This window comes from Atractosteus spatula, chromosome 13 (genome assembly GCF_055471065.1).
Source record: "Atractosteus spatula isolate fAtrSpa1 chromosome 13, fAtrSpa1.hap1, whole genome shotgun sequence".
Classification (NCBI taxonomy): Eukaryota; Metazoa; Chordata; class Actinopteri; order Semionotiformes; family Lepisosteidae; genus Atractosteus; species Atractosteus spatula.
In genome coordinates, this window is record NC_142718.1 from 29,095,947 (window position 1) to 29,121,591 (window position 25,645).

At 35.4% G+C, this 25,645-nt stretch overlaps 1 protein-coding gene across 2 annotated transcripts in view; it reads right to left on the minus strand.

Moving 5' to 3' along the window:
* Positions 1–658: 658 nt before the first annotated feature.
* Positions 659–25,645, minus strand: part of LOC148822045 (sodium-driven chloride bicarbonate exchanger-like) — a 66,477-nt gene continuing 41,490 nt past the window's right edge. Inside the window, exons 9-27 of one of the 2 annotated variants that reach the window (XM_088930153.1) lie at positions 23,883–24,040; positions 22,735–22,822; positions 20,471–20,617; positions 20,130–20,230; positions 17,495–17,669; positions 16,985–17,118; positions 15,962–16,207; positions 15,572–15,677; positions 13,773–13,934; positions 13,232–13,345; positions 12,680–12,841; positions 10,225–10,476; positions 9,761–9,829; positions 9,323–9,496; positions 8,697–8,819; positions 8,214–8,278; positions 7,670–7,783; positions 5,879–5,917; positions 659–4,449 (exon numbers count right to left, since the gene is read on the minus strand). In XM_088930153.1, coding sequence (XP_088786279.1) covers positions 5,905–5,917; positions 7,670–7,783; positions 8,214–8,278; positions 8,697–8,819; positions 9,323–9,496; positions 9,761–9,829; positions 10,225–10,476; positions 12,680–12,841; positions 13,232–13,345; positions 13,773–13,934; positions 15,572–15,677; positions 15,962–16,207; positions 16,985–17,118; positions 17,495–17,669; positions 20,130–20,230; positions 20,471–20,617; positions 22,735–22,822; positions 23,883–24,040 — 2,403 coding nt within the window. In that variant the 3' untranslated portion in view covers positions 659–4,449; positions 5,879–5,904. The remainder of the gene's footprint in view (positions 4,450–5,878; positions 5,918–7,669; positions 7,784–8,213; positions 8,279–8,696; positions 8,820–9,322; positions 9,497–9,760; positions 9,830–10,224; positions 10,477–12,679; positions 12,842–13,231; positions 13,346–13,772; positions 13,935–15,571; positions 15,678–15,961; positions 16,208–16,984; positions 17,119–17,494; positions 17,670–20,129; positions 20,231–20,470; positions 20,618–22,734; positions 22,823–23,882; positions 24,041–25,645) is intronic. The other variant, XM_088930152.1, reaches the window with a different exon arrangement.

The window sequence follows — 25,645 nt, forward strand, 5'->3', positions numbered from 1 at the left end:
TATCATTAAACCAAATACTTATCTGGTATGTGATAAAGCTAAATATTTTGCATATGATCAGTAATGTTTTTAAAACTAAAAATAGGATATATATATTTATGTTTTTCTCTTTTATGTTTCTTATATTGTATTTACTGTATGTCTTTGAAGGACTTTTTAATGTTAACTTTCAGGCTCATAAAGTTGAGAAAGTGATGTATATCTAATTAGAATTAGGCAACAAATAAATACTTACAAACAAAAATCATGTACAAAATAGTTGTGCTCTTTTTGTAGGATTTCCATAACATTTAGTTACAACTGTTTTGTAAAAAGGCTGAATAATTTCTCAAACGTAATTCTCAGTAAAATGTTGTAATCTGTTCTTAGAATTCTTTTTCACCCTCTGTCCTTTGATCTGTAATGAACTTGGAACTTCTCTGAGATTATTATTTTTTACAATCATTTAATTAGATTCCCAAAATATTGTCACTGTTTTTATTAGGAGGTATAAATGAAGTCAAATTAAGTATTCAATCATATGGACAGTTTCAGGAAAGTTAAGCTCAATTTATTGCAATTAAAAACTGATAAATCCAGGAAGGGTTTTGTGTTCCTTCAAAATCTCAGGAAATAAAAGAAGTGCAACACATGATGTAAAACATACTACAACAATTGATTTTCAATATACAGTGTATTTTATTGACTCATACTTGTGAAAACATGAAAGTTAAATACATTTAAAGAGATTGCTCAGGAAAAATATGATCAAGGTGTAATCTGTCATATTTGAAAAAGAAAACATCTGATTATATCATTTTTCATTATACAAAGAAATTCTAGAAATCTATTTTTCTCAGTTAATACAACAAATATTCTCTGAATATTGTCCTACTAATAAAAGAACTATTGCATCTTTTCCTAAATCATTTTGACTCCTGTAACAAAGACATTTCATATAAGCAGCTTCTTTAAGCATTGCCTGAGCTTCTCTCCCTGTCTGTGTGTCTCATGGAGAGCAAGCTGGGGTATGCAAAAAGACAAATTCCTAATACAAGAGATTGTATATGACCAATAAAGTGATCTTACCTTATCTTAAATCATGGCTTTAACAGTTAAGTATAATTCTTTTTAAAGGACAATGTCCCATTCAAAGATTCAAAGTTACTGTGATCAAATCTGGGGTTATTCTCATGAAATTGGCTATTTTATATACAGTAACGTATACATGGCATTTTAAACTTCTTAGATTAGTCTTATAATTAGTGCCACTACAGTTCTGAGGATTTTGTATTAATGCAGAACGGTACCATAACCATTCAGCCCATTTTCACAGAAAGCTGTGATTAGTTAAGAGTGTCATGGTTAGTTCATACTTTAAAAGTAACAGATTAGAGAAATTATTCACATAAAAAATATACAAATCCTTCAGATGCCTGTCTAATATCTCTGATGAAACAGCACTACTGATGAACAGCATAATGAAAGCACAATAAGTTATAATCACTGGATAGAACATTGAAAACAGAGTCTTTTTCAATTTGAAAGAGGCATCTGTACAGTATGTGATAGCATCACCCTGAAAAACTGACATAATCCAAGCCTCTGGGAATGGCTGCAAGCAATTCTTCAGCACAAAGCATGAACATTGTAAAATGAAGTTTAAAATAAGCTGGTTTTCTGCCTGATTATTCAAGTAAATTTAACAATTTTTACAATAATGTATGTTTCCAAATTCAAAACATTTTACCTGTAGACCCTGTATATTAGCTACTTTTAGCCCTTGCAATTTAGTGAAGGATGTACAAAATTTAACGTTTCAGCTCGGCTTGACTCCAAGTTCCGCAAAGTAGTCATCTGAAATACAGCTGAATGAAAGCCATAATATTTCTAAAAAACTGCAAGGTTATTATAACTATTCATATAATTCTCTGAAAGCAGAATAAAATATACTTGCTAAGTATGTCGGGAGTGATGAGACATCACAGTAAACACTTGAATTCTGTTTATTGATCAGTTAATATATAGATTGTAGAAACTGAAATATTATTATTGTTTTTATCATCAATAGGATTATTTTTCCATGAATACCTTCAAATGATCTTATTGCTATGGAGATGAATCTGCCATCTTGTGATTGTGCGCCTGAAGTACAAGAACACAAACAAATCTATAGATTGATTAGACAACTAAACAGGAAGATTAAATTTTGGTTTAAAACAATTATTTATTGAGTGGGCAAATCTGAGCCTTTTGCTTGCCAAATAATAGACATACAACTAGTCAAAAACTGAATTGTATTAATCTCTTCTAATGGCCTTAGCATTTTTCAGTAGCAGGAGACTCTTCCTAAAAACAGCAGGATTAAAATCCATTTATGATTAAGAAGTACATGGAATACACCAGCTGTTGACATCATACAGTACATGATTTTTTTAAAATATATTAGCTGAACTCTTCCTACTGCGTGTAGACCAAAGATTTCCCAACACTTCTATTAATATTTTAATCAATATAAGCTTCATAGGTGAATTACTAAAAGTGTAGGTTTCTTATAGTTTTGGTTCAATAACTAAATAGTAAAAACTGGCTTCTTTTAAAAAATAAAGTAACACAATAATGTCATTGTAATTGATTAAACCAAAGAGTAATATTTTTCTTTATTTTTTTGTATTTTAATTTGTTGTGAATTTATTTTCCAAAATATTTACCCTATTAACTCTAAAAAACAACATATTTTGTTGGAGCTTTTGGCTTAAAATGTTATAAAATGTCAAAGATCTGAAATGAACAGCTATTCAGATAATTTCCTGTTTCAAAATAAACAACATGATCAGTTTTAAGAGTTCAGTCTTAGCTCAAAAAATACTGTATATATAAACAAATATTTCTCACACTTCCAACCAAGACAAATGCAGACGCATAAATGTTAACATTCATGTGCTGATAAGTTACACAGGAAAATTTAGAGATGTACACAACAAAATCATACTCCTTAAAAATCATTTTTGTAAGATTCATAAACTGCCTATGTGATTTGCTGAGAAACCATGATTATGTTTCAAAATAATACTGGTGTGACAGCCGAGTCTTCATAGAGTAAAAACCCTGAACAGTCCCTTTACTCGAATACCAACAGAGGTACCTGTATGCATGAGTCACTACAATTTAATCTTGGAGGGTTAGTTCTTTGCAGGTTTTTAACAGTACCTGCCAAAACAATTACTATGTTATTAGAGAAAAAAAGTCTTGCTTGATTATACCAGCAATCAGTACTCAAAGAACATGTCTACTTCAAGAAAGAAAAATTAAAGCTTGAAAAAACATTTAAAACATCTAGAAAGTACAGTATATCCTGCAGTTATTGAAGACACTGCCCTACCCCTGCACATTTTCCATAAGATGGAATAGGATCCATATACATCCATGAGATGGTGATGAATTTCAGACAGTTTTGTGCACTTTGCACAAATCAAAGCACAGCAGACTATTAAGTTTAAAGGTATTACCATTTTTGGTGCATTGAAATAAATGAAAGCATGATTTAAAATAATAAATGTACCATCCGTCGTACTGTTTTTCATCTAGGATGTTATAAATTTACACAGTCACTCTAGATGGGAGTACAAGATGTGAAACTATGAAATGTACAAATATGGTTAACCTATCTAACCTGTCATTATATTATTGCATTATAAACACCTTATAGCCCCATTTACACAAAATGATAAATAATATAATCTTTCTAGAACATTTTCAGCACTGTATATTTGAAGATCAATGATATTTATCATTCATTTTACAATGTTATTTGAACATCTATTATTAGGTTTCATTTATGTTAGATGACACAAGCTTAAAACTTTCAATGGGCTGTAATTTAATTGGAAGATTGCAAATTGCTTTCCTTCAATTTCCCCTATTTATGCTTTCGTAATTTTAATTACTTCATTTTTATGGTTGAAAATCAAGACTTTTTAAACAATACAGGAGAATGATTTGTATTACCATCTTTAGAAAAAAAATAAATACAAAACATACAAAATACATACTATTTAGTTTCAAAGAAGAGTAAATTTAAAAACCTTGTAACATCTAAATCCATCACAGACTCAAATATTCTGAATAATTGTCAGAAAAGCTTTTTTCCCTGCACTTGTACATCTGTTGCAGTGTTGGTTTTACTTTACATTTACATACACAAGAAAAAGAAACATGTTGCTTGTATGGTTTTTGTAAGAAAGGTACAGATTTAGAGGCATTAAGAAGAAAACAGTTTTACACAATGTACATAGAGACTTAACGTGACAAAACGTTCAGAAGTGGTCTATACAATTGTATACTGTGGCACACTTTTTTCATTTTTTAAAAGCACAGTAACCAAGGAAAAGTCATAGACATGTCTCCCTGTCAATGTTCCTCTCCAAATCGACCCTCTTCTCTCGTCTTCTGTCGCTGCTATTGGAAAAGCTAAAAAAAATGCCAAATATCACTCATTACTTGATCATTCTTAAAAATGCCTTCATTTTCATAGATGGAGAAAGCACATTTCAGCTACCCACAATAATGAGGTAAGGTTTGTCGTTGATGCCAGATTAAGAAACAAAGTTGAAATCAAATTTGTTGAAATGGTCAATTTTAAAAACTGGCGGTCTCATAGTAGCTATAGCAGAACAAAGTGAGGTTATGTACCTAATTGGACTTTGGTTCACATTTGGGATGGAGAAGTCCTCCTTCATGTATTGTATAGAAAGCTGAAAGGTTGGTTAGGATGGAGAAGGTTACATAAGCCTCAGGCAATGCCTGTGATAAAACAGTTCTGTTCTACTTGTAAAAAAGGATTCAATGTAAAAAAAGGGCTTACAGGTAAAATACAGATGCTTCACTTCAACTAGTTTTTGTCACCAATAACAACAGGACATGTCAACCTTTACAGAACTGTCATTTTCACATCCATTGCTGAAGTGTACAGGAGTAGCATGCAGATAAACTGTGACAGAAAAAACAGAATCATGCACAGAGGAGCTTTGTCTGGAGTCGTACCTGTTTCCTGCCTCACATCACTATTTTAATACCCATGCATTATTATCTGCATCAACATCTTTGGTTAAAATAAAAGAAAAAAATGTGTTAACCATTTCCTGTTGGAATCAAAATAAAACAGAAAACAAGTCGTTTTTTTTTCTCCTAACAGTTAATGGGTAACGCACTTTAAAAATGTGGAGGGACAAAACTGACCCTCTAAAATCTACAATATTTCGAATGGTTTTCATCTTTGTCTGATGGACATCAAATGTACAGTATATAATTTTACAATTTTCTCAATACATGTAATTTTCTAATACCAGTTTTATGTAAAATGTCCAGATTTGAAATTATGAAACAAACACACAAGGTATTTTTTTAAAAACATATTTTCTACTTTGAAGATTACACAAAACCTACAGTATGTGCTTCTACTCAAATGAAGACAAATATAAAATGTAATTCTACTTTTTCATTTTTTCTGCACAACTTCAAATTTGGACACGTTGCACAATGCTCAATGTAACTGAAAATTACAGGTTTTGAGAATATTTTTTTTATATTTAGCACACACACTCTCTTTTTAAAAGTCACAATAATACCAGAATAAATTAAATTGAAGAATTTTGATTTGAATGACTGGAAAGTGAATAAACTTTTGTCCATAAAAAGATCTAGAGCACCTTTTACATTGCGTCTAAAATTTAAAAGCATTCACAAAGGACAATTTTAGGAGATCTGAGTATTCTATTACAAATTTGCTTTATATCAGGCAAAGATTAACCACATTTATCAAGCAGACGTATGGTCATTGATAGGGCACAATAGTGAATTGACATGAGAAGACAAGAATGTACAGGGAACAGGGTCTTACCTTTGGGAAATCAGCTTCTATAGAGGTTAGGAAAGGGAGCTTATGATAGAAATGGAATGAAAATTAAGAGAAGAAATGTGTTAACTTTATCAGCCCTACGACAAGGAAGGGGAGAACAGCCCAGATAAGATACAATAGAAAGCTACTAAAATGCGTCAGAATAAAGAATTACATGTAATATCTATAAAAATCAATTCCATAGAAGTATTGATTTACACTAGTACTAAAACTGTCACTCAAAAGGAAGTCTACTATAAAATGAAGCCTTGATTTTTAAAAAAAGATATGCATAAGCAAGCCCCAAAGACGTTTGATGGGTTTTTTGAATATGCACCGTTTTAAAAATCAAGCGTCACAATGTGACAGAAATACAATTAATGTAGCAAAAGAAACATTTTTTTAATGGAAAATGTCATTTGGACCATGAACGTCAAAGGTCAGTTTTCAAAACAAAGCATTAGAAAGGCACATTGTTTTTTCAGCGTAATCAGGAAGGTGACTTAGGAAGATATCCCAAATTCATTTTTAGTATATTTTTCAAATATTGTTATATTAAGTTGTAGTTACTCTAAGATCTTTAAATTCAATTAAATACTTCAGATTTTAAAAGCCATTAGACTTTAAAATAAAACAAAAATATTTTTAAACCCCTGCATTTTATTTTTTGACGGTTTAGCTATATACATAAAAATATACAGCAAAACAGTCACAAATATAATTTTTAAACCTCTGCATTTCATTTTTGACTGTTTTTCTCTATTTAGTAAAAAGTTTGGTTTTCTATATTCTGAAGGGTAATATTTAATGATTTATAAATACAAAATGCAGTCCCTCTCTAGGTGTCAATAATGACATGTCTTAATGTCTGAATTCAATAATGCCTGGAGAAGGAGGACAGCTCACAGACACAGTATCACCCCTTAGATACAGGTAGATAGATTGGGATGGAGTCACCTGAAATGGAAGAATTGTGCACTGTTAAGGTTACTAGGGGATACCACAAAGTTCTGCACCAAGCTCTTGCACCCTGTGCCCTGTGGTCTGACGTTTCTTCTGCCAAGTCATTCACACAAAGAAAGTCACCCCTGTGAGAACCCTAGCACAGTCTACAACTTAAGACCTGTTGCTGGAGTGATTAGGTACAGTACTGTACTTCAAAATGCCACTTCAGGGACCTTCACCCACCTATTAAATTTAAATGGAGAGTCCATTCTAACATAAGCCTCAAGCTTTACATTTTGATGCTGTAACTGATGTATTTATTGAATTAGATATTTGACTGGCTTTTCATTTTTATAAAGATGTGATCTGAAAAATGTAAAGCTGTATTTCCATTTATCTGTGATCAGCAGACCTTTAGGGTTTCAAACTTACAATCAAAAATAATAATATAATTTAATTTATGAGTGTATTTCAAGAAACAAATATAATGTAACATCCTGAATTATTGCAAATATATACATTTCAGAATAAAAAATAACATTTTTTGTTAATGTTAACTCAGACCTACTGTGTTAAATGTGTTCTTCTATTTTTAATACAGGTTAAAACTATTGCAATGTTATAATCATATAAGCTAGATATGAACTGCAGACATATTATACGAAAACATATGTGATCTCCATTTTCTAAATGAGTTTATCAAATAACATGATTTTAAAACCTCTAACTTTATCCTTTTAATCATATCATTAAACATTTTGGGTTTTTTTTCTCAAATATATGTGCAAATTATTAACTGAGTTGGATAAGGGAGGCACTTTTTATCAAATTAAACTGGAAATTCAAAACCTTTTTGAGGGTATGCAGGAATCTTTTTTGGAGTTTTCCGTATTCATGGTGAGGGTCTTCCAAACTGAAGTTTTCGCCATTTCATCAGATATGTTAACTGTTGAAGGATCATCCCTAAAAGAAGCAAATAAAATTAAATACATGTATGACAAAGTGCCAGAATTGTTTTGAGATAAAAATGTAATAAGAACATAAGAAGTTCAACTCAATTACCAGCCTTACTAATTTTTTTTGCAACTGCAATGCAATTGTATATTTCTAAAAAGAAACATTTATCAGGAAAGTTTTCAGTTCTGCAAATTTTCTTTCTGAACAAAAGTTCAGGTAGATACGTCTTGTGTTTTAATTTTAGCATTTTAATTGAACATTACACAGTACTGATAATAATTTCCCACACTATATACAGTATATATCACATATTTGAAGTAATAATGTCCGTCTGCATTGTACCATTTTACACTCAGAAGAGCAAGTATAATGTTTGTAGACAGACATATAGGCAGGTGTCCATACATTTCTTTCCTAATCAAGTACTGCATCTTACTTGTAATTTCCTTCCAAAGGCAGGTGTACTATTCCCTCTTCCTCTCCCAGCATACTTTGTTCTTCCTGAAGAAGAAATGAAAACCTAGTGATATTTTGTACAAATTATATTATTCAAACCTATAATTGATGACATACTGGTGGTGTAAAATAATTTGACTACGAAACTAAGTCTGTATCTGAGCTGCAAAGTAACAAGCTAAGGTTAATTCCTCTAGACAAGTCTTCTTCCATATTTAACTTCACATGAAATCTACTTTTATTGTCAGTGATACTGTATGTCAACTAAAATTTGCATTACTAGGGTCTGTAAAACCTCTGACATTTTAAAACAATCTGAACATTTTGAATACAGCAGATTTGTTCTATTTTACATTGTCTAGAAGTGAGATAATAGCTTCAAGTTTTTTTCAACACAACTTAAAAATTAAAAAGAATATACTGATTTCATAGAAATATACATTCATTTCAAGAATGAAGTTACCTCTTCCTGAGCATCCTCCAGTTTCTTTTTCTTACTTTCTGGCATTAAATCATCCAACCAACTTAGTTCTCTCTTTGTGAATAAGAAATCCAACACCTTCCGAATGAACACAAGTGCTAAAACCTTCACAAGAAAATAAAAAGCAGAGGAGATATCACTATTCTGAAAATTTGATGCTAGTGTTCTGCATTAAGTGAAAACCATACCATTACTTTATCCATCAACAAAAAGCTGTTTATTCTGAGTAAGGTCTGCAGCAATCTGGAATCTATTCTGTACACATAATAGGGCACAAGACTGGGATACACTTTACGTAGGATTCCAGTCCATCACAGGATAAACAGTAACAAATTGTCTTTGGAGAGGAAACTTTCCAAAGGGAAAGTGTTTGGGAGAAATCCCATGAAGACACAGGGAGAACACACAAAATGCACACAGGAGTGGATCAGTCTGGAATTGAACCCAGACCCCAAGAGCTGTAATGGGGCACCAGAGCTAAGAGCCACACCACGATAATGTTACATTTTTATCAATTAGAACATAAAATCATACTGTAAGTCACTAAGGGTTTTTTTTTCTCATGTACCAACTCTAACTGGATTAGGTGAAAGAACTCTGCTTCGTACCATCATGGGGAATACAATGGCCGCCCGCGAAGTCTTTATTACCCACAGCAGGACCAGGCAGCTCAGCTGGATGACCGTGAACAGATGAACTTTCCTCAGTGGGACATGCCGCAGATAAATAAAATCAGGTTGGTGCTTAGCTGGCATCCCAAAAAGTTTAAAACGATCGAAGAGCTGCAAAACAAGGATTTAAAGATACAGATAGTCATTAAGAAATACGAAAAAGTAATAAAAGGAAGATATTATGTGAACTGAATATGATTTTTCGCAGATTGCAAAAAGTAAAGGCCTAACACCCTTCAATGTGTAACATTTCTATTTGCTCATAGGTGGCATCGGTTCATGATGGACAAGAATGCTAGTTGATATCTTCCTAACACAAATCTTAACAAAAATATTCACGTACTGTAGTACCTGTAGCTGCACATTTTTATCTACCTGAATGCCTTTCAGCGATGATCCTCCCATGTAAAGGAAAACTCCATACAACACAGGCATTGGAATGAACTATAAAACAGATAACATGGAGAGAACAGGAGAAAATCATGTTCATTTTACTCACACAAGCATCAACATACTACTTGGATGTGCCTTCACTTAGTAAACAGAACAGTGCAGTCTTCCATTTACAGTATATAGCACAGTATGTACATTTATACTGAGCATTTGTTTAAATCTTGTTAAATACAGTACATTAGCTGTAAGTCTCATCAGCCACAGGGGGCATCACAATTCCACAACACAAAAAATGCCATTTGGCAAAACCTTGGAACAACTGACAAAAACATGCAGCTACAGCTGCAGACATACTGGAATGGTAGTATTATTAATTATTAGCTTCACGGTTTAATGTTGCTTCAAAGCATAATAAAAATAAACTTTTTTCATAGCACAAATCTTACCTTCAGCACTGAGGTCATGAAGACAGAACAACCCATCAGTAAAAAGATCATGAGCCCTGTGAACCTCTGCTCTCTGATTCCGAGGAATTTGGGTTGCTCCCCTGGAGCAGAGCACTCCGACTCCAGCTTGAGGCTGTTCACATGAGAGATGGAGAGGACAGTGGCTGCTACAAACCACGGCAATCCCATTATGGAGCAGACTCCCAGCATGACGCCCACCATGAACAGATCCAGGTGGTACCCACATCCTTTCTGTTGGCCAGAAAAACATGGTATGGAATTAATTTTACAATTTGCAATGGAAATGTTGTTTCTATCTGAGAAAACAGAATTAAGCAATATGCCAACAGCTCAGTGTATACTGTAGGATTTTGCAATGTTTTGTCAGGCACAAGGTGAACCATGCCAACACATACCTGTACCCTGGATTACCATACTGGAATTATGCAATGGTTCTGAATCAATTTAAAATGTTAAAAAAAACAAGTGAAAGGAATGTATTTGATTAATACATGTCTGTTAATATTTGCATGACAAGTATTTCTGTAAATGTGTGATTAACAGTCATAAAATAAAACATTACAACCCAACCAGTTGCTCAAGAAGTAAAGACAGTGAGGGTTGAGTACCACTGTTTCATATGAGGTCCCATTTAGGCCATTATTCAAACTTTACCTCTCTCAAACTCTCCATTTTACCTCTCACATACACCCAAAATGCTCTCAAACTCTCCATTTTACCTCTTGCATACACACAAAACGCTCTCACATTCACTAGTTTTACCTCTCACATACAGTACACACAAAATGCTCTCAAATTCACTAGTTTTACCTCGCACATACTGTACACATAAAACAATCCTTCACAATGTGAATGTGAGAGACAAAACTAGTGAATGTGAGTGCATTTTATGTGTACGTGAGAGGTAAAACTAATGAATGTGAGAGCGTTTTGTGTGTGTATGTGAGAGGAAAAATGGAGAGTGTGAAAGCATTTTACTTGTGTGAGAGGTGAATTATGGCCCAATGTAGGCGACTGTCTAAATGGCACAATGTGATTGGCTGAGAAAATTTACCAACAAGCTTTCTCATTTTCTGCTCCAAGCCAAATACTGTCATAGATGGATGGGCTACAGCTGGCCTCAACTTGCCATGCAATAGTGAACTCTGTAAGGTACCAGGTGCTTTCATGCTCGCAATGCCTTGTCAGTCAGACCCACACTGCTGCTCTACTGAATGCTAACTCACAGCATGGAAAATGACCTACGACCCTCATGGGTGTCAGAGAAAAGTGCGAGCAGAATAAAACATAAAAACAGTTCTTTTTTACATTTAAAGAAACAATTCTGTTGATAAACTCAGTGCAGTAGAGAGATATGTTTATTGGTAAAAAAAAAAGCCTGCAATTTGTTATCCTAAAATAACAACACATGTAAAACAAGACAGGGAGAATAATATTGAATGTGAGGTTTACTGATTAGAATGAAACATCCATCCATTTTTTAGTAACTGCTTTGTGCTTAACGGGTCACAGTGAGACTGAGCCTAACCAGGCAGGCAGGGCTACACCCTAGCTGGGAATATCATGAACACGCATAGAGAAAGCAATTTACAGGTGTTAATTAAACTAGATAGCATGTCTTTGAACTGTATCACCAGTGAAAAGCTATGCAAACATCTGGAGAACACGCTAAAAAGTCACCGCAGGCTAGAACTGAACCCAAGACCCAAACGATATGAGGAAACAGAAGTATCTGCCATGCCTCCATATGACCATACTGAAGAAAATTTAATCTTAATGATTAATGTGATGGGCGGTCCAGGGTGTACCCTGCCATGCACCCATTGCTTGCTGGGATAGGCTCCAGCTCCCCTGCAACCCTGAATTGGAAGAAGCTGTTAGAAAATGGATGGATGGATTAGATTCATTCAGATCTAGCGAAATGAAACATGAAATTCAAATTATGGAGACTAAATGCCTGCCTCAGAATGAGAGGTAACAATTGTAAAGCTTCTTGTTCAGCAAAGGTTTACTATTGGCATTTCAATGACAAACATTCCAGTAAATGCAGACAAATGTCCGTTTATTAGAACAGGGTTTCAGCTAAGCACTGAAAGTAGGTTGGAGCCCTAACATGAATAGATGATATCATTGTAAGAGTAAAGAGACTAAAATGGCAATAAGCCAGACACAGCAAGAAAAAAATGGATCATCGTTCCAGGAAAATACTGGAATGGAATCCAAGGAATGAAAAACAATCAAGAAGACCTCCTGTGGAGAGGGAAAGATGTAATCAATATGTTTGCAGGCACAAGCTGGATGAGAAAAAACTGAAGGCAAAGGTTTGTAAAAAAATCTTGGGAAGGTCTTCGTTCGGCACTAGACTGATAAAAGCAGAAGATGCTGATAAAGTCTCTCTGATTATGAAATTAACTCAATTCACTGAAATCGGCACCTTGAGCTTGTGTTCCTTCCTGTTGATGATAACTGCTGTGATCTGCTGGTCCATGAAGATCAGAATAGTGCACAGCAGGGCAGGGAACACAGTCACTATGGTGGTCCACCATGGATTGGGACCCAATGGGTTAACCAGCCAGCCTCGATCATCCCTGGTGGGCTGGAAAATGGCAACATTTGAAAAAAACATATTCACAATATATGATGAACCGTAAGCATCTTAGAGCACACGTCATGCATTCTTCCACAATAAACACTTGGAACTATCATAAATTAAAATAAATTTTTGTTTTGAGTTATTCAGTAAAAAAAGGATGATGCTACTGTTAAAGTTTGTTGTGAATGGCAAAAACCAAAAATACATTGCAACAACACCATTAAGGATTCTCATTAAAAAAGTCACTTTTGTACTTATTTTCTTTGAAAAAATACAGAAGGATTTTTGTAAATTTAGGCCATGAATAGAAAACGTTTTGATTAACTTATCTAATAACAAACACAACATTTCTCATAAATATTTAATGGCTTGTTTTAAAATATTTTTTTTTACCTTAAACTCATTGGGAACTTGAAGTTTTGGAGATGGTATTCCTAAGGCATAATCAATCAACACCATAGTAAGAATGGTGAGGAACACTGCAAAGTCACTGATTATCGCCCGAACCTGGAAATGAACATCACCAGTGAAAGAGTGTACACAACTGTTTTGTTAGTACTGAATGAATCAATTTTATCCACAGTACTCAGTGTAGCACTTCACTGTCTTAGATAAGTCTCAGAGTCTCAGCAGTCAAAACCTGAAAATAGCCACTAGAGGGCACCGGCATTCCATGAATTCATTCTGTAACCCTGATTCCAGTTCAATTCAATTAACGTCAGTTCAAACTTTCACATTAATCCCAACGGGAAATTAGTTTTCCTGACAGTCTGACACAATCAATGACAAAGGGGTCAGGACAAATAATATTTCAGGAAATAAACAGAATTATTTTACCCTATTCAAAACTGAAACGGAAAAGGAGATAAATTATTACCCGTTACGCCTAGGCACTTTTTACAGCGGTAAACTGTGTTTGGTGATTCTGGCTTACCTTAGTGGGAAAATAGCGGCTGGTCTTGAATTCCTTCAGGAAAGAGGACATTGTCACTGTTGAGAAGAAAAGGACAACGGACCAAAAGAGAACGTCAGGGACATATGGGCCATGGGGCCCGCAAGCCCTTCCCACAAACTCCCCATGTTTCTCTATGCAGTCCTGAGGAGAGAGGGAGGAATGCAAAGGGGAGAGACGGATATGGAAAAAGAGGGGAGGAACAAGGGACAAATAAAAAAGGGAGAGAAAAAGAAAATGTATTTAAAGGGGAAAAGACAGAGCATTACTTTCCTCACCTCCTGTTCTCAGAGGAAACTACAGCACGTGGAATCATATATTAAAATGTAGGACGGAGGTGCTTTTTTTTTTACACAGAAGGTTATAGAGATTTAAAACAAACTATTCCAGGTAGGTTTCTGAATACATTGGGTGAATCAATAGTACAGTATGTATGATCATTCTTCAATTTTATACATTAATAGACAATTGGATTATAAAAAGTTTGCATGTTCTCAATTTAGATTAACGAAACACTATCACCTTCGACCCATAAAGTAGTTTTAGCAAAAAAGATTTACAAATGTCAAACCAACAAGAGATCTGCAGGAACCTGTGCACGTCATTAAGGAAACATGATATATGACTAATAACATGTCTTCTCGTAACATGATGACTTATGAGTTCAGTGAACTGAATTTGAAGTGAACTCCTTACATACTCCGAGAAGCCTACAATGAAGATTAAAGAGAATCAGACATACTACATTTCTTTAAAAATCTCCAAAGGTTTTGGTACATGTCAGCCTGTCTCTATAGTTAGGAAAACATCTGTTCTCGTGTAAGACCGAGCAAGCCTTTAAATGTACATATACAGTACTGTAGTTATTATTAAGGGCCCACAAACCACCTAAGAGAAAATTTATTATATGAAAATGTGCTTTTATGGTGATTTTGCATTGCTAATCCAGCGTAATCCAGCCCACATGCCCCATAATCTCTTCTCTTGGTTAGACTCCATCTGGGAGTGCATGCTGTTTAGCAACAACTCAAGGTTTTCCCTCAAAAAACCTCATGCATTCAAACACTTCAAACAATGACAAAAGTGGTATGAATATATTTTTGTCATTGTCATTCCCATTTCGGATTTTTTAGGGCACCACCATAGCCTCTCTAAAACTGATCTATTAGTTTATTATACCTGGATTTTCTTTATCTTAATTTTATTTGATGTTCATTACATCACCAGGTAGGATAAGATTTGTTGTAGCGTGTTGCCAGCCCCGACAGATAGCAAATACTGAGAGGTATTAAAAATGCAACAAATGAGTATTGGAACAAGGGGACATCCCTTATGTTAAGGTAGTATTCTCATTAAGTATTTTGTTTTTATTCATTTATATTCATTTTAATTACTTCCTTAAGATAACAGAGGAGTAGATGGCTTCTTGGACTATGGATTAAATTACTCTGTTCCTTATTTCTTAAGAGAAATGAAGAGTCCGAGATAACAGTTCAGTTACTTTATCTTAAACAGATAGCAACTCTGTATTATGGCTCCAAATCCATACATTCATAAATATAATACAAATGGAACCAAATTAATCACATGTCTAACAAACCTCTGCGCTCTTAATGCATTAATCTGTTTATCTAACATCCACTTTAACCCAAAGGTTCCACCATAACCAGAAACATAAAGTGTCAACTCCAGATGCCAACACAACACAAATCTATATCCCAGGCTTGCACTTATCTCTAACCAAAAAAAGTCTTGTCAGTATCCACACAATTTATGCTTACATGTACTTCCAAGCCCTCCCAGTAGATTTCAGATGCAGTAATGTTATGTTCATCCCAAAATGTCAAGGTTGCATTACTTGGATCGGGTGGCTCCACACAAACACACCTGAATAAATGAAAGCAGAGGCGCGCTGGGCAAGAGGCAAGCTGGTTTTTGAAGCAATAAGAGTAAAGTGTAACCAAATGGCATTAGCTTCGCCTGGACACTACTGCTTTCCTTTAAAAATATCTGTATATCATACGTATATAATACTAGTATGTGATATGCACATAATATACATACTGTACATTTTAACTTTTCATATTTCCCAGCACTCTGCAATGCCTTCTTTAATCTTCCAATATCTGGACAATCGCACCAATCAAAATCGAGATGAAACATTTACTCACGAATACTGAGTGAGCTTTTCCAGGTTATTGTTCATGTTGATTGGGTAGGTTTCGCCAAGGTGAATTAACTTTTCCAAGGCCTCATATATAAAAATAATACAGATAAGGGCAGCGAACGCTTCTTCAGTGAAACGAGTAATGTAGCAAACGAGGGAACTGGCATCTGTTGCCACTAGGACAATACACAGGAATGCTGTCCAGAGTCCTATACACGCTCTTAATGAGAGGTAGGATAATCCATATTCCCTGGAAAAAGGCAAGAACAATAGCATCATATGAAAAGTATACAAATACCCTGTAAATACCTAGTATGGGTGTGAAACACTTTCATTAGGAGACTCCCTAGTGGTTCACCTACTAAATGTGCTAGCCCAAGCACCGGTTCAGCTTTGCCACAGAGGGTTTGAGCCTGGGTCACGTCACTAGCTGTGATTAGGATTCTCCAACAGGCAGTTGTGAAATTTGCCAAGGGCAGCCAAGGGTTATGTGGAATTCGTCAGCCACTGTTCTCTGTACTCTACAGCGACTCCTGCTGCCTATGGGCACTGGCAGGCTTTTGTGCCTCCAGTGTGGAGCTGTGTTGCCAGTGGCTAGTTAAAAGATGGGCAGTCAGGTAGGAAGTGTCTGTCTACAGTTCCCCCGTGTGCGATGTCAGGCTTCAGAGATGCAACCTGAGACATGAGAAGCACAAAACTGGCTATATGAAATTGGGAGGGTATAACAACTCTACATTTCAAAAGAAAACAATACAAGATGACCTTCATTAATGTAAGATTTTGAAACAATTTTTGAAAAAGGGTACATGCAGGTGTTCATTCAGAAACTGACTTTTTTTGTATTTACAAGCTTTTTTGTATGTTTACACTTGTTACCATGTCAAAAAAGACATCAGCTGGGAATAAAACTCTGTAAATGATTCTTTTAAGTGTTGTATTTGTTCAGTGAAGACTTACGAAAAGGAAGATACAGGGTTATTGATAAAACAAAGTCATTCTTCAAAAAACTCTTGTGGCCCAGACTTACCTGCAGAATTTGTACAATATCTTTTCAAATACCAGGACTGGCCCTGTGCTACCCAGTATTGTGAGTGGCTGCCCTGCAAACAAAGAATAGGCTATTCCTGTCATTGAGGCTCCAAAGAGGGATTCGATTGCACTCTGGAAAAAAAAGAGCAATACTGTATATCTTCTGTGTACTGAGAGAGGAAATAAACCGAAATCATACACCAAGTATCAAAATCTACCCGTCACCACTCCTGTTATTCACAGACAAATATACTATGATGTACAACACTGTGGTATTCCAGTCTAAATAGCAGCCCATTCAAAAAAGACACAATAGAGAAACCCAATACTTTTATTATTTGTTGTCTTTTTAGGTTGCAGATCAAAAATGTAATTTTAGGTGATGAAATATCTCTGTCTTCATAGGTACCTGATCTAAACAGTGAAATTCACATTATCCAGATTTGATCCCTCATTTAAAATTAAATGAGATACAAAATCATATATGCATATAAGAAAAGGTTCTTACTATACGGCCTTCAGTTGCCTCTCCTAGCAGGCCTCCAAATGTGATCACAGGTGACATGCATGCACAATACAGGAAAAGGAATGATGCCAAGCACTGCAGACTGACGGCATCAGTGTAGTCAGACAAGTAATGTGGAGCTTTTCTTTTGATATCCATTATCAAACCACCAAAGAGCCTACAAAAAAAAGACAAGGCTTTGAAAGAACAGACCACAGTTTAATCAGCCTCCGTCCATCCATGTTAATCGGATGGGATCATAAATAGAACTACCTATGCATGAAAGAATTAGACCGACTGGCAAAAAAACACAGACATTTTTTACAATCCAGAAGAGGTTGACGCAGTAACTGCAGCCCAGGCTGATCCAGCTTACTGGATGAAATCAGAATCTGCTGCATCTGATTTCACCCAGATTTAGAAATCCAGAAACCTGCGTCCTGGAAATGGATATTACATTATAATTACATTACTGTGAGCTGAATGACATATTCACTTCTAGCTTTTCCAAAAGACAGCTGATCAGCACAAAGGGAATTCATTAAATGAGAGTAGTTAAAGTCTACTTTATCTTCAGAAAAGGTTTTACTAATAATCTGCTAATTATTTATACTGTACTCTTTATCTGCACAGCATTTCACCATATACATGGATCCAAAGAATAACCTCTTGATATGAGAAAGAAAATACACTATTTTAGAAGAAGAAATCAACACAATGCATGGAATCTTAAATGTAAATATCCTAAATGAACCTTTAGGTACAGTGTGAAGAACTGGGAAGAAATAGGTGACCTCATGATACATGCAGAGTTTTCCTGAGTTAAGACTCTGACTACAATGCAAGACAGAATCTCCAAGGTTATAAAGTTAACAGTAAAGGACAGAAGATGACTTATATTAGCACAACTGCAATATTGCAAAAAGATTTCATCAAATTCACTAGCTATAGCTGAGAGGTGTTGTTGGATATAATTGACTGTTCAATTGTGGAATTAGACTTGCCAAGGATGAATGGCATACTAGGATAAAGGTCAACTGTTTTCTCTGATAGTCTGAAATAACTGAAAGCCAAGAAATGTGTGGTCTGCCAGGACATTCTTCACCATGACCTTGATCAGAATGACAAAATTAAACCAGGTCAATCAACTATCACATTTTTTTTAAATCTTTGAATTATTCAGTTTTTTGTAATCCAAGTCATTCAAGTTACATTCAATATAATGTAAATTAATGAAAACAGGTTCTGCTTAAAATTTAAATTATTTCAGCACATGCAAAAGCACTCTCAGATCCCACAAAATGAATGCAAAAAACAATGCAAAAAAATTTCTAGAACATCTCCATAATTTTCAGCGCTGACAATGAAATCAAAGGGCAATTTCCTGGTTGTGAGACTAAAAAAGATGTAAAAGGTCTTCATTTAATTACCATTTAAAATGAACATTTTATATTCTTTATATTATTTTAAGAGCAAGAAATTCTCATTCACCGTTTCAATTAAATTTAAAACATGAAACTTCGTGGAATTAGAGGTATTATTCCTTGAACTGTACTCTTTCCTTTTTAGTCTTAAAGACATAAACAGCTCAGTCCAATTAACTAGAACTAATGGCTGCAGAAGTGGCCATCCACAGTCTCATCCTTGTTCACCAGCACATCAGTTTCTGAAGGCTTGGAACGCTTCTTTGACCACTTAAGCAGGAGACTAGTACAGTTAAGTACTTAACTAGAGATCATTGGAAATGGAAATTTGTATACCCTACAGATTTCAAGAATCACAGATGGCCATTCCAGTCTTAATTAAATCAATTCCTTTAGTAATTTGATCAAAACACATGTTCCAAGGCTTTTCAAATTGATTCAAGGGTAACATACAAGACCTGCTGGACTGAGGCTGCCCCAGAGTAGGGTTGGACTCCACTTACTATTGCTTTATAGTGAGTTCTAATTCTCTAGCCTTACCAGAATATCAAGCTTTTTGTGTCCTCGGCTCCCATTAACGTATTCTAATTTTACCCTTCCTCCTTCCACTTCGTATTGACTTCTTTAATTTTATCCTCTGTATCTATTTCATTTCTAAAGCAGTGAGTATTTCATTGTCCTTTCCTTCCCCCAGGCAATACAATTTGTGCCTTCCTCCAGTTTCTCCGATTTTGTAGTGCCTTGTTCTTTTACCTTTCTCACTTTTCTCCCCCCTTCCCTCTGGTAAGCGTTATAGGAGTATAAAGGGATAAAAAACCTCCAGATTCAGAGACAGTTTCTTCCCACAAGATGTCGGATTACTGATGTCGGAGTTTAGTCCCGACTGACTAAACTCACATTACTACACCTACATTAATATTCACACTGATGTGTTTTTTTTCTCTTCTCACACTGCTTGTCTGACTTGTTTTTTTTAAGTTGTATGTTATGTAACTTGTTGTGGCTGCTGCTGCTATTCTGTGTTTATGTTTCAGTGATTCCTTAACGTCTTTGTATCGGAGCACACACTTGTGCTGCATATGACATATAACAGTTTCCTGCAAAGGGGAACGCAGATAAAAATAATTCAGGATAAGGAGTTCAGGGAAGGCAAAGTGCACTTCTAACTACGGAATCAACTGACCAGAGGGAAGATACTTTCAATTGTCACCCACCTTCCAGTGCGCTGTAGCTCAGGACCGCCGTGACCCCCATGTTCCTCAGGTTCCCCAAGCGCAGCTGTGCCATTAGGCACTGCAGGCATCTTACGTTTCTCCTGTTTTACAAAATACATTATTGTGGGTTCTGTATCTATGGTTACAGGAGTACTCTAAAAGCTGTACTAGTGTGTGCTAAATTGCTGAGATTTGTTTTTATTTCTTCTCTGTGGAAGTATGTACTTGTGTCTTCAAGTGGGTTAGGGGTGGTGATATCCATGACCAGACTGAAATTCACGAACAAGGCTGGTTTATAGGATTGGTGCAGAGCAGTGTGGGTACAATCAAATCAGTAATACCTGAGAGGGCACGTTTTTTGGTGGCTCAATTCTGATGGATGGATCCCACTCCCCAGGAGGCAGCACTGTCACTTGGTCAAGAAATTCGTCGATCCCAGCAACCAAGTCATTACGATCTTTTGCTTTGTAAGCCACGTCGTGGAAAATCTGGGATTCAGAAGAACAAAAAAAAACAATGCATTGTTGGTTACAATGGTTACAATGAATGTTCTTACACTTCTTATATTAATTAATTACTATGCTGGGAACTGACAGAACAAAATTCCTAAAAGTATAAATAAAATGAACAAGTAAAGGTTGGTTCCATGCTGAAAAGAGAAGAAAAGAAACACAATGTCTCGGCTGTGGAGCCTTCTTCGGGTGTCAATAAATAAAATGAGAAGAGCAAAAATCCAGCTTAACATTTTATGTTCTAAAAAAAAAGTCTTTAAAATTCATAACTAAGAACTTTGAATAAAAGAGTAATTATGAAAATCAATCATTTCAGTGTGTACTGTATATTCACAGACCAGTCAGTGGGATGCAAATAAACTTGGTTGATAAGCGGAACACAGAACAGAACAGAAATGGTTAAGTGGCGAGTACATTTGGACAATGAAGGAAGCTCAGCTGGCTTTGTCCCCAGAAAGCTGAAGTTTCAATGCTTTGTTTTGCCCTGTCTTATAATTGGGCCCCATTGCCTCAGCTATGTGTGAACACACCGTCTGTTCATCGCTTCAAATGCAACACTGAGACTGTCCGGAAGAAGCACATGTCTGAACACTGTCTGTTCTATTGTTTTGCAGTCCTACCAGTCTTGCTCATATTAAGTATGTTTGTTTAACCCCATCTTCACACTGGCAGCATATCAAGGCTGCAGATTTGGATATTTGCTCAAATTATTGTGTTATGTTAAATTATATAATTATAATCAAGGAACAAGCGTCTGCTGTGCAGCATTTCTCAACAAATGAATACAAAAGTGCCTTTCAACATTTTCTTGAGATCTTTCAAAGGATGAGCAATGATGCCACACATCTGTGCACAGTGTACCAAGATTTGCTGCATGCATAAGTTCTGTGTTTACTTACTGTAGATCAAAAATCAAATCCAAGATGAGCATCATAGATTTGTAAAAACAATTATGATATTCCCAAAAACGAAGTGCACAGTATTTACTCAAGCAGGGCAAATACTGAATACTGTGAAATCTTAAAAGTCTATGGTGAAATGCCTTTACCTTCAATGAGTCCTTTGCTCAAAAACAGTTCACAGAGGGAGCCTAATACAATATGACTTGAATGAAGTTCCAAATTTCCAAGATTCACTTTCCATAAGTATGCTTTACTACTGTACATATCACATTAGTGGGCATCAGTTTTTGACTTGTTTTACAGTTTTGCTTTGCTCTCATGGAGTTTAAAAACAAACGTTTTTAAAGGGATAAAAGCAATCAAGGTCTCCCTCATCGTTGCTGCTTAAACTCATAATTCTCCATAACATCACTTCCTGAAAAACTGTGAGGACCACAGTCCCCCTCTCTGTTGCTCACAACATCTTTCTCCATCTCTCCTTCACCTCATTTCCACTTTTGCAGTTCCCCCTTGGTTAACTCCTCTCTCCTCCGTATAATCATCTTCATCCTATGGCCAGGCAGTTGGCACTCAGCTAAGTGGGTTAAGCCAAAGTTTCTTATCCCCAACTCCTCAAGAAACATTCCTAAATGCATTTTCTTTATCGCATGATGTAATTTCTTATGAAGAAATCTTAAATTTCATTGCAAATACATTTGAAGACCTTCTTGAGTAGCTTCATTGCAATTTGAAAACTCCAAAACAATCATATCAAGCTCACATGTATTTTTTATGATGAGTGAACAGAATTTCATAACATTTTCTAACAATTACAAAACATCAATTATAAAAATGCCAAAGAAATACAAACATTAACACTTATGCATAAAACGCAGGTAATCGGTATTATTTAGTATTTACTTTCTTAAATTTCATGTGGAAGAAATGCTTTCTTTAGAAACATTAATCGGATGTCCCTCTTTAACAAGGTTAGTAGTCTCATGCAGGCTAATGTAATGTAACCCGCCTTTCAACCTTTTGAGAAAGAAATACAAAGCTCTCCTCTGTTCAAGACTGTTCAAATGGAAGAGAATGTGCTTTTGTTACTGAGGGAGGACAAGCAGTGATAAGGAATATCTGAGGACTTCCTACAAAATGCCTCACATAAGCAAAGATTTTCACATTAAGGTTTTCTGATTAAGGTGTGCTTACCTCATCTGTCATTAGAGTTGCAATTGATCTGCCAATCTCATGGTACTGTTGAAGCTTCCCAAGGGGCCCCAAAAGGATAAACAGGAATCTTAAACAGGCCAGAGAGTAAGGAAGGAAGGTATAAAAATGTGTTACTTTCTAGAATGCTTATTATAGAATCTGGCACCTTCATTTCAGCTTGTCTTTTGTTTTACTATAACCTAGTGAAGTTTACTTATTCAGCCCTCTCCTACACTTTCGTAGGATTACAAATTTGAACAACTGCACAAATTGACAGACAGAATAAATAGATGAGTTCTTGACAAGCCACCACAGACACTTAAATTTATCAATTTAATATTTCTCCTGTATGTCCTAGTGATGGACAATGCCTAAGGCCTGTGTTTACTGCAGGGCATTTCACTTTTGTGATCAGTTACATTGCTGAACACTAAGGAACCTTGTTGAGTAGGTAATAAACTGAGCATGTCGTTAAATTGCTACTAGTATTTGTGTTGTGCTGTGAAAAACAACAGCCCCAGTTAAAAATATAAGAATAGTTTGTATGCATTATGTGCTTTCCATGCTTGGCTTCTCTGTTTACATACTTTGATAACCTACTATATAAAGGTATCATTGCAAACACAAATGTTGTCACAACTAATTCCTATACTATAAATAAATGTGTATAAGAATCAGCAGTGTAGCCTGAGCACATGTGGGCATTGTAACTACTAGAATTAAATTTAATATTGTTAGTGGTGTTACTGGACCAAGAAGTGGTGCTCTTTCCTCGAGACTGGAATTTTCAAATCAATATTCCAGTGTAGTTACTGGGAACGCTGTGTTGTAGAAAGGGCTGTCTTTCAGATGAGACATTAAACTAAACTCCTGATTATGTGGTCATTAAAGATCTCATGATAATGTCTGTGTCATGGATATGTTTTCCTTAAATTTGCAAGGAGTAATTTCTCAGTTCACTACCTGATGAAATTCTAGCATCAATTAGTTACAACAAAATGAGCAAAACAGACCTATTTTTTTTAAAGTATTTTTCTTTTGTGAGTGGGTGTAAGTTTTCAATGAATAAGTCTCACATACAAAAACTGAGTGCATGATCCTTTAACAGAGGAGCACCAGCACCCAGTATCCAGAAAATCAGAGCTCACCTGGTTGGGATTGGGACTTCAGCCAGGCCTGTCAGCAGAACTGCAGGTGACAGGCGTACAAAGGCCACCACAGGCCGATCAAGAAATTCTAGTTCACCAACCAAAATATTAGAAGCTTCGGCTCCGGGTGGAATCTTTTTCATAAAGTGCAGGTCCACCTAATTGTACAGAAATGGAACAAATATTACTGTCACCTTTTCACAAAAGTCAATGCTGAACTTTCCTAGAACAGTGGGGAGATTACAATCACAGTAATCAAATGTAAGTCTCACAACCAGAATACAACAGGTGTTGCTTAAAGCACAACGTCAGTTCTACGTAATATACAATATACAATATATACTCATTCCATTGGCAGGATTGAAACTATGCAATTTCAGGTATTTCACATATGTAACACAATAAACCCTTGGTTTAACAGTTCGCTTTACCAGACTTTGGACTGAAATCTACTAAAGTGGAATTTTGTAAAATCAAAAAGACTGAACTTTCCCCGCAATAATGAAAAAATTCACAACCAATAAAACAAAGTAAAAATTAATATTAAATAAGTGTAAATTTCAGGAATAGGAACAGGAATCAATAGAGCCCTATAGGGGTAGACCAATCGGTGTAGGTGTGGTTGTTTTGTTGCTTTAGAGAATTTTATACAGTATATTTTTACAACACATGAAATAAAGGGCTTGTATATGAGAAAAAAGGAACAGGAACAATTTTTATTGACTTTGTTGATTGCAATTGAAAAAAAAAAGTCAAAAGATCCAGAAAGCATATATATATGCAATATTGTATAGTACATTTATCTGTATTTTATTATTTTATTATAGTGTGTTTGTGGGCTGAAAATATGCCCAATTTGTGATTCATTGAACATATCTTCTGCTCTATTAGTCTGAGGGTCTGCTGAAATACATAATGTATCACCGATATGCTTAAAAGGCCACTGGTGAAAATACACTTTACAGATTTAACCATATCCAGAAAATAACACTCAGAAATCTCCAACCCTGGTCCTAGATAGCCCAATCCAGCAATCCAGATCACCATTAAATCCCCAGTTTTTAAAGCTATAGAACAATTTCATCATCATCAATTAAACACGTGACTTGATAAAATCAATAATTTAGAGATTTTAGGATTGAAATTAAGTACTCTTCAGCTCTCAAGTACCAGATATATTTGAACTGAACAGATTTCTTGCTTTATTCATCAATCATTTACAGATGCTCACAAGTTTTAAAAAAACAGGTGAGCTGTAAGAGTAACTGGAATCAAACTTTCAGGATCTGGGATTAGAGAACCCATCTTAAAATTAAATGTGGATTTCAACAAGAAAATCCTTTACATAATTAATCCTTCATTGATGGGGAAAATGTAGAGGCTGGGCCTTCAAATTAAATGTCAAGAGAGTAAAGTGGGAATAAAATTATACCCAAAAATATCATTAGGCGATGTGTTTGGGAAATATCATGAAAACACTATACAACGGGGAGAAGCGCTGAGTGCACAATATCTAAAAATATTATAATGGTTTACTATGATCTTTTTAAAATATGCACCTCCTCGAGGAAACACATCCTAGACTGCAGCTCCCTTATCTGATTTGTATTCTGCTCCTGCCTCACGTGGATCTGCACTGCGTCAAAACTAATAGCTTGCTATAGAGTGGCAGGCAGAACAGCAGAGCGCAGAATCTGATTGCCTCTCTAATAGCACACTGCCTGACATTTGAAGAGAACAGATCTGTTTCTTTATACTAGGAG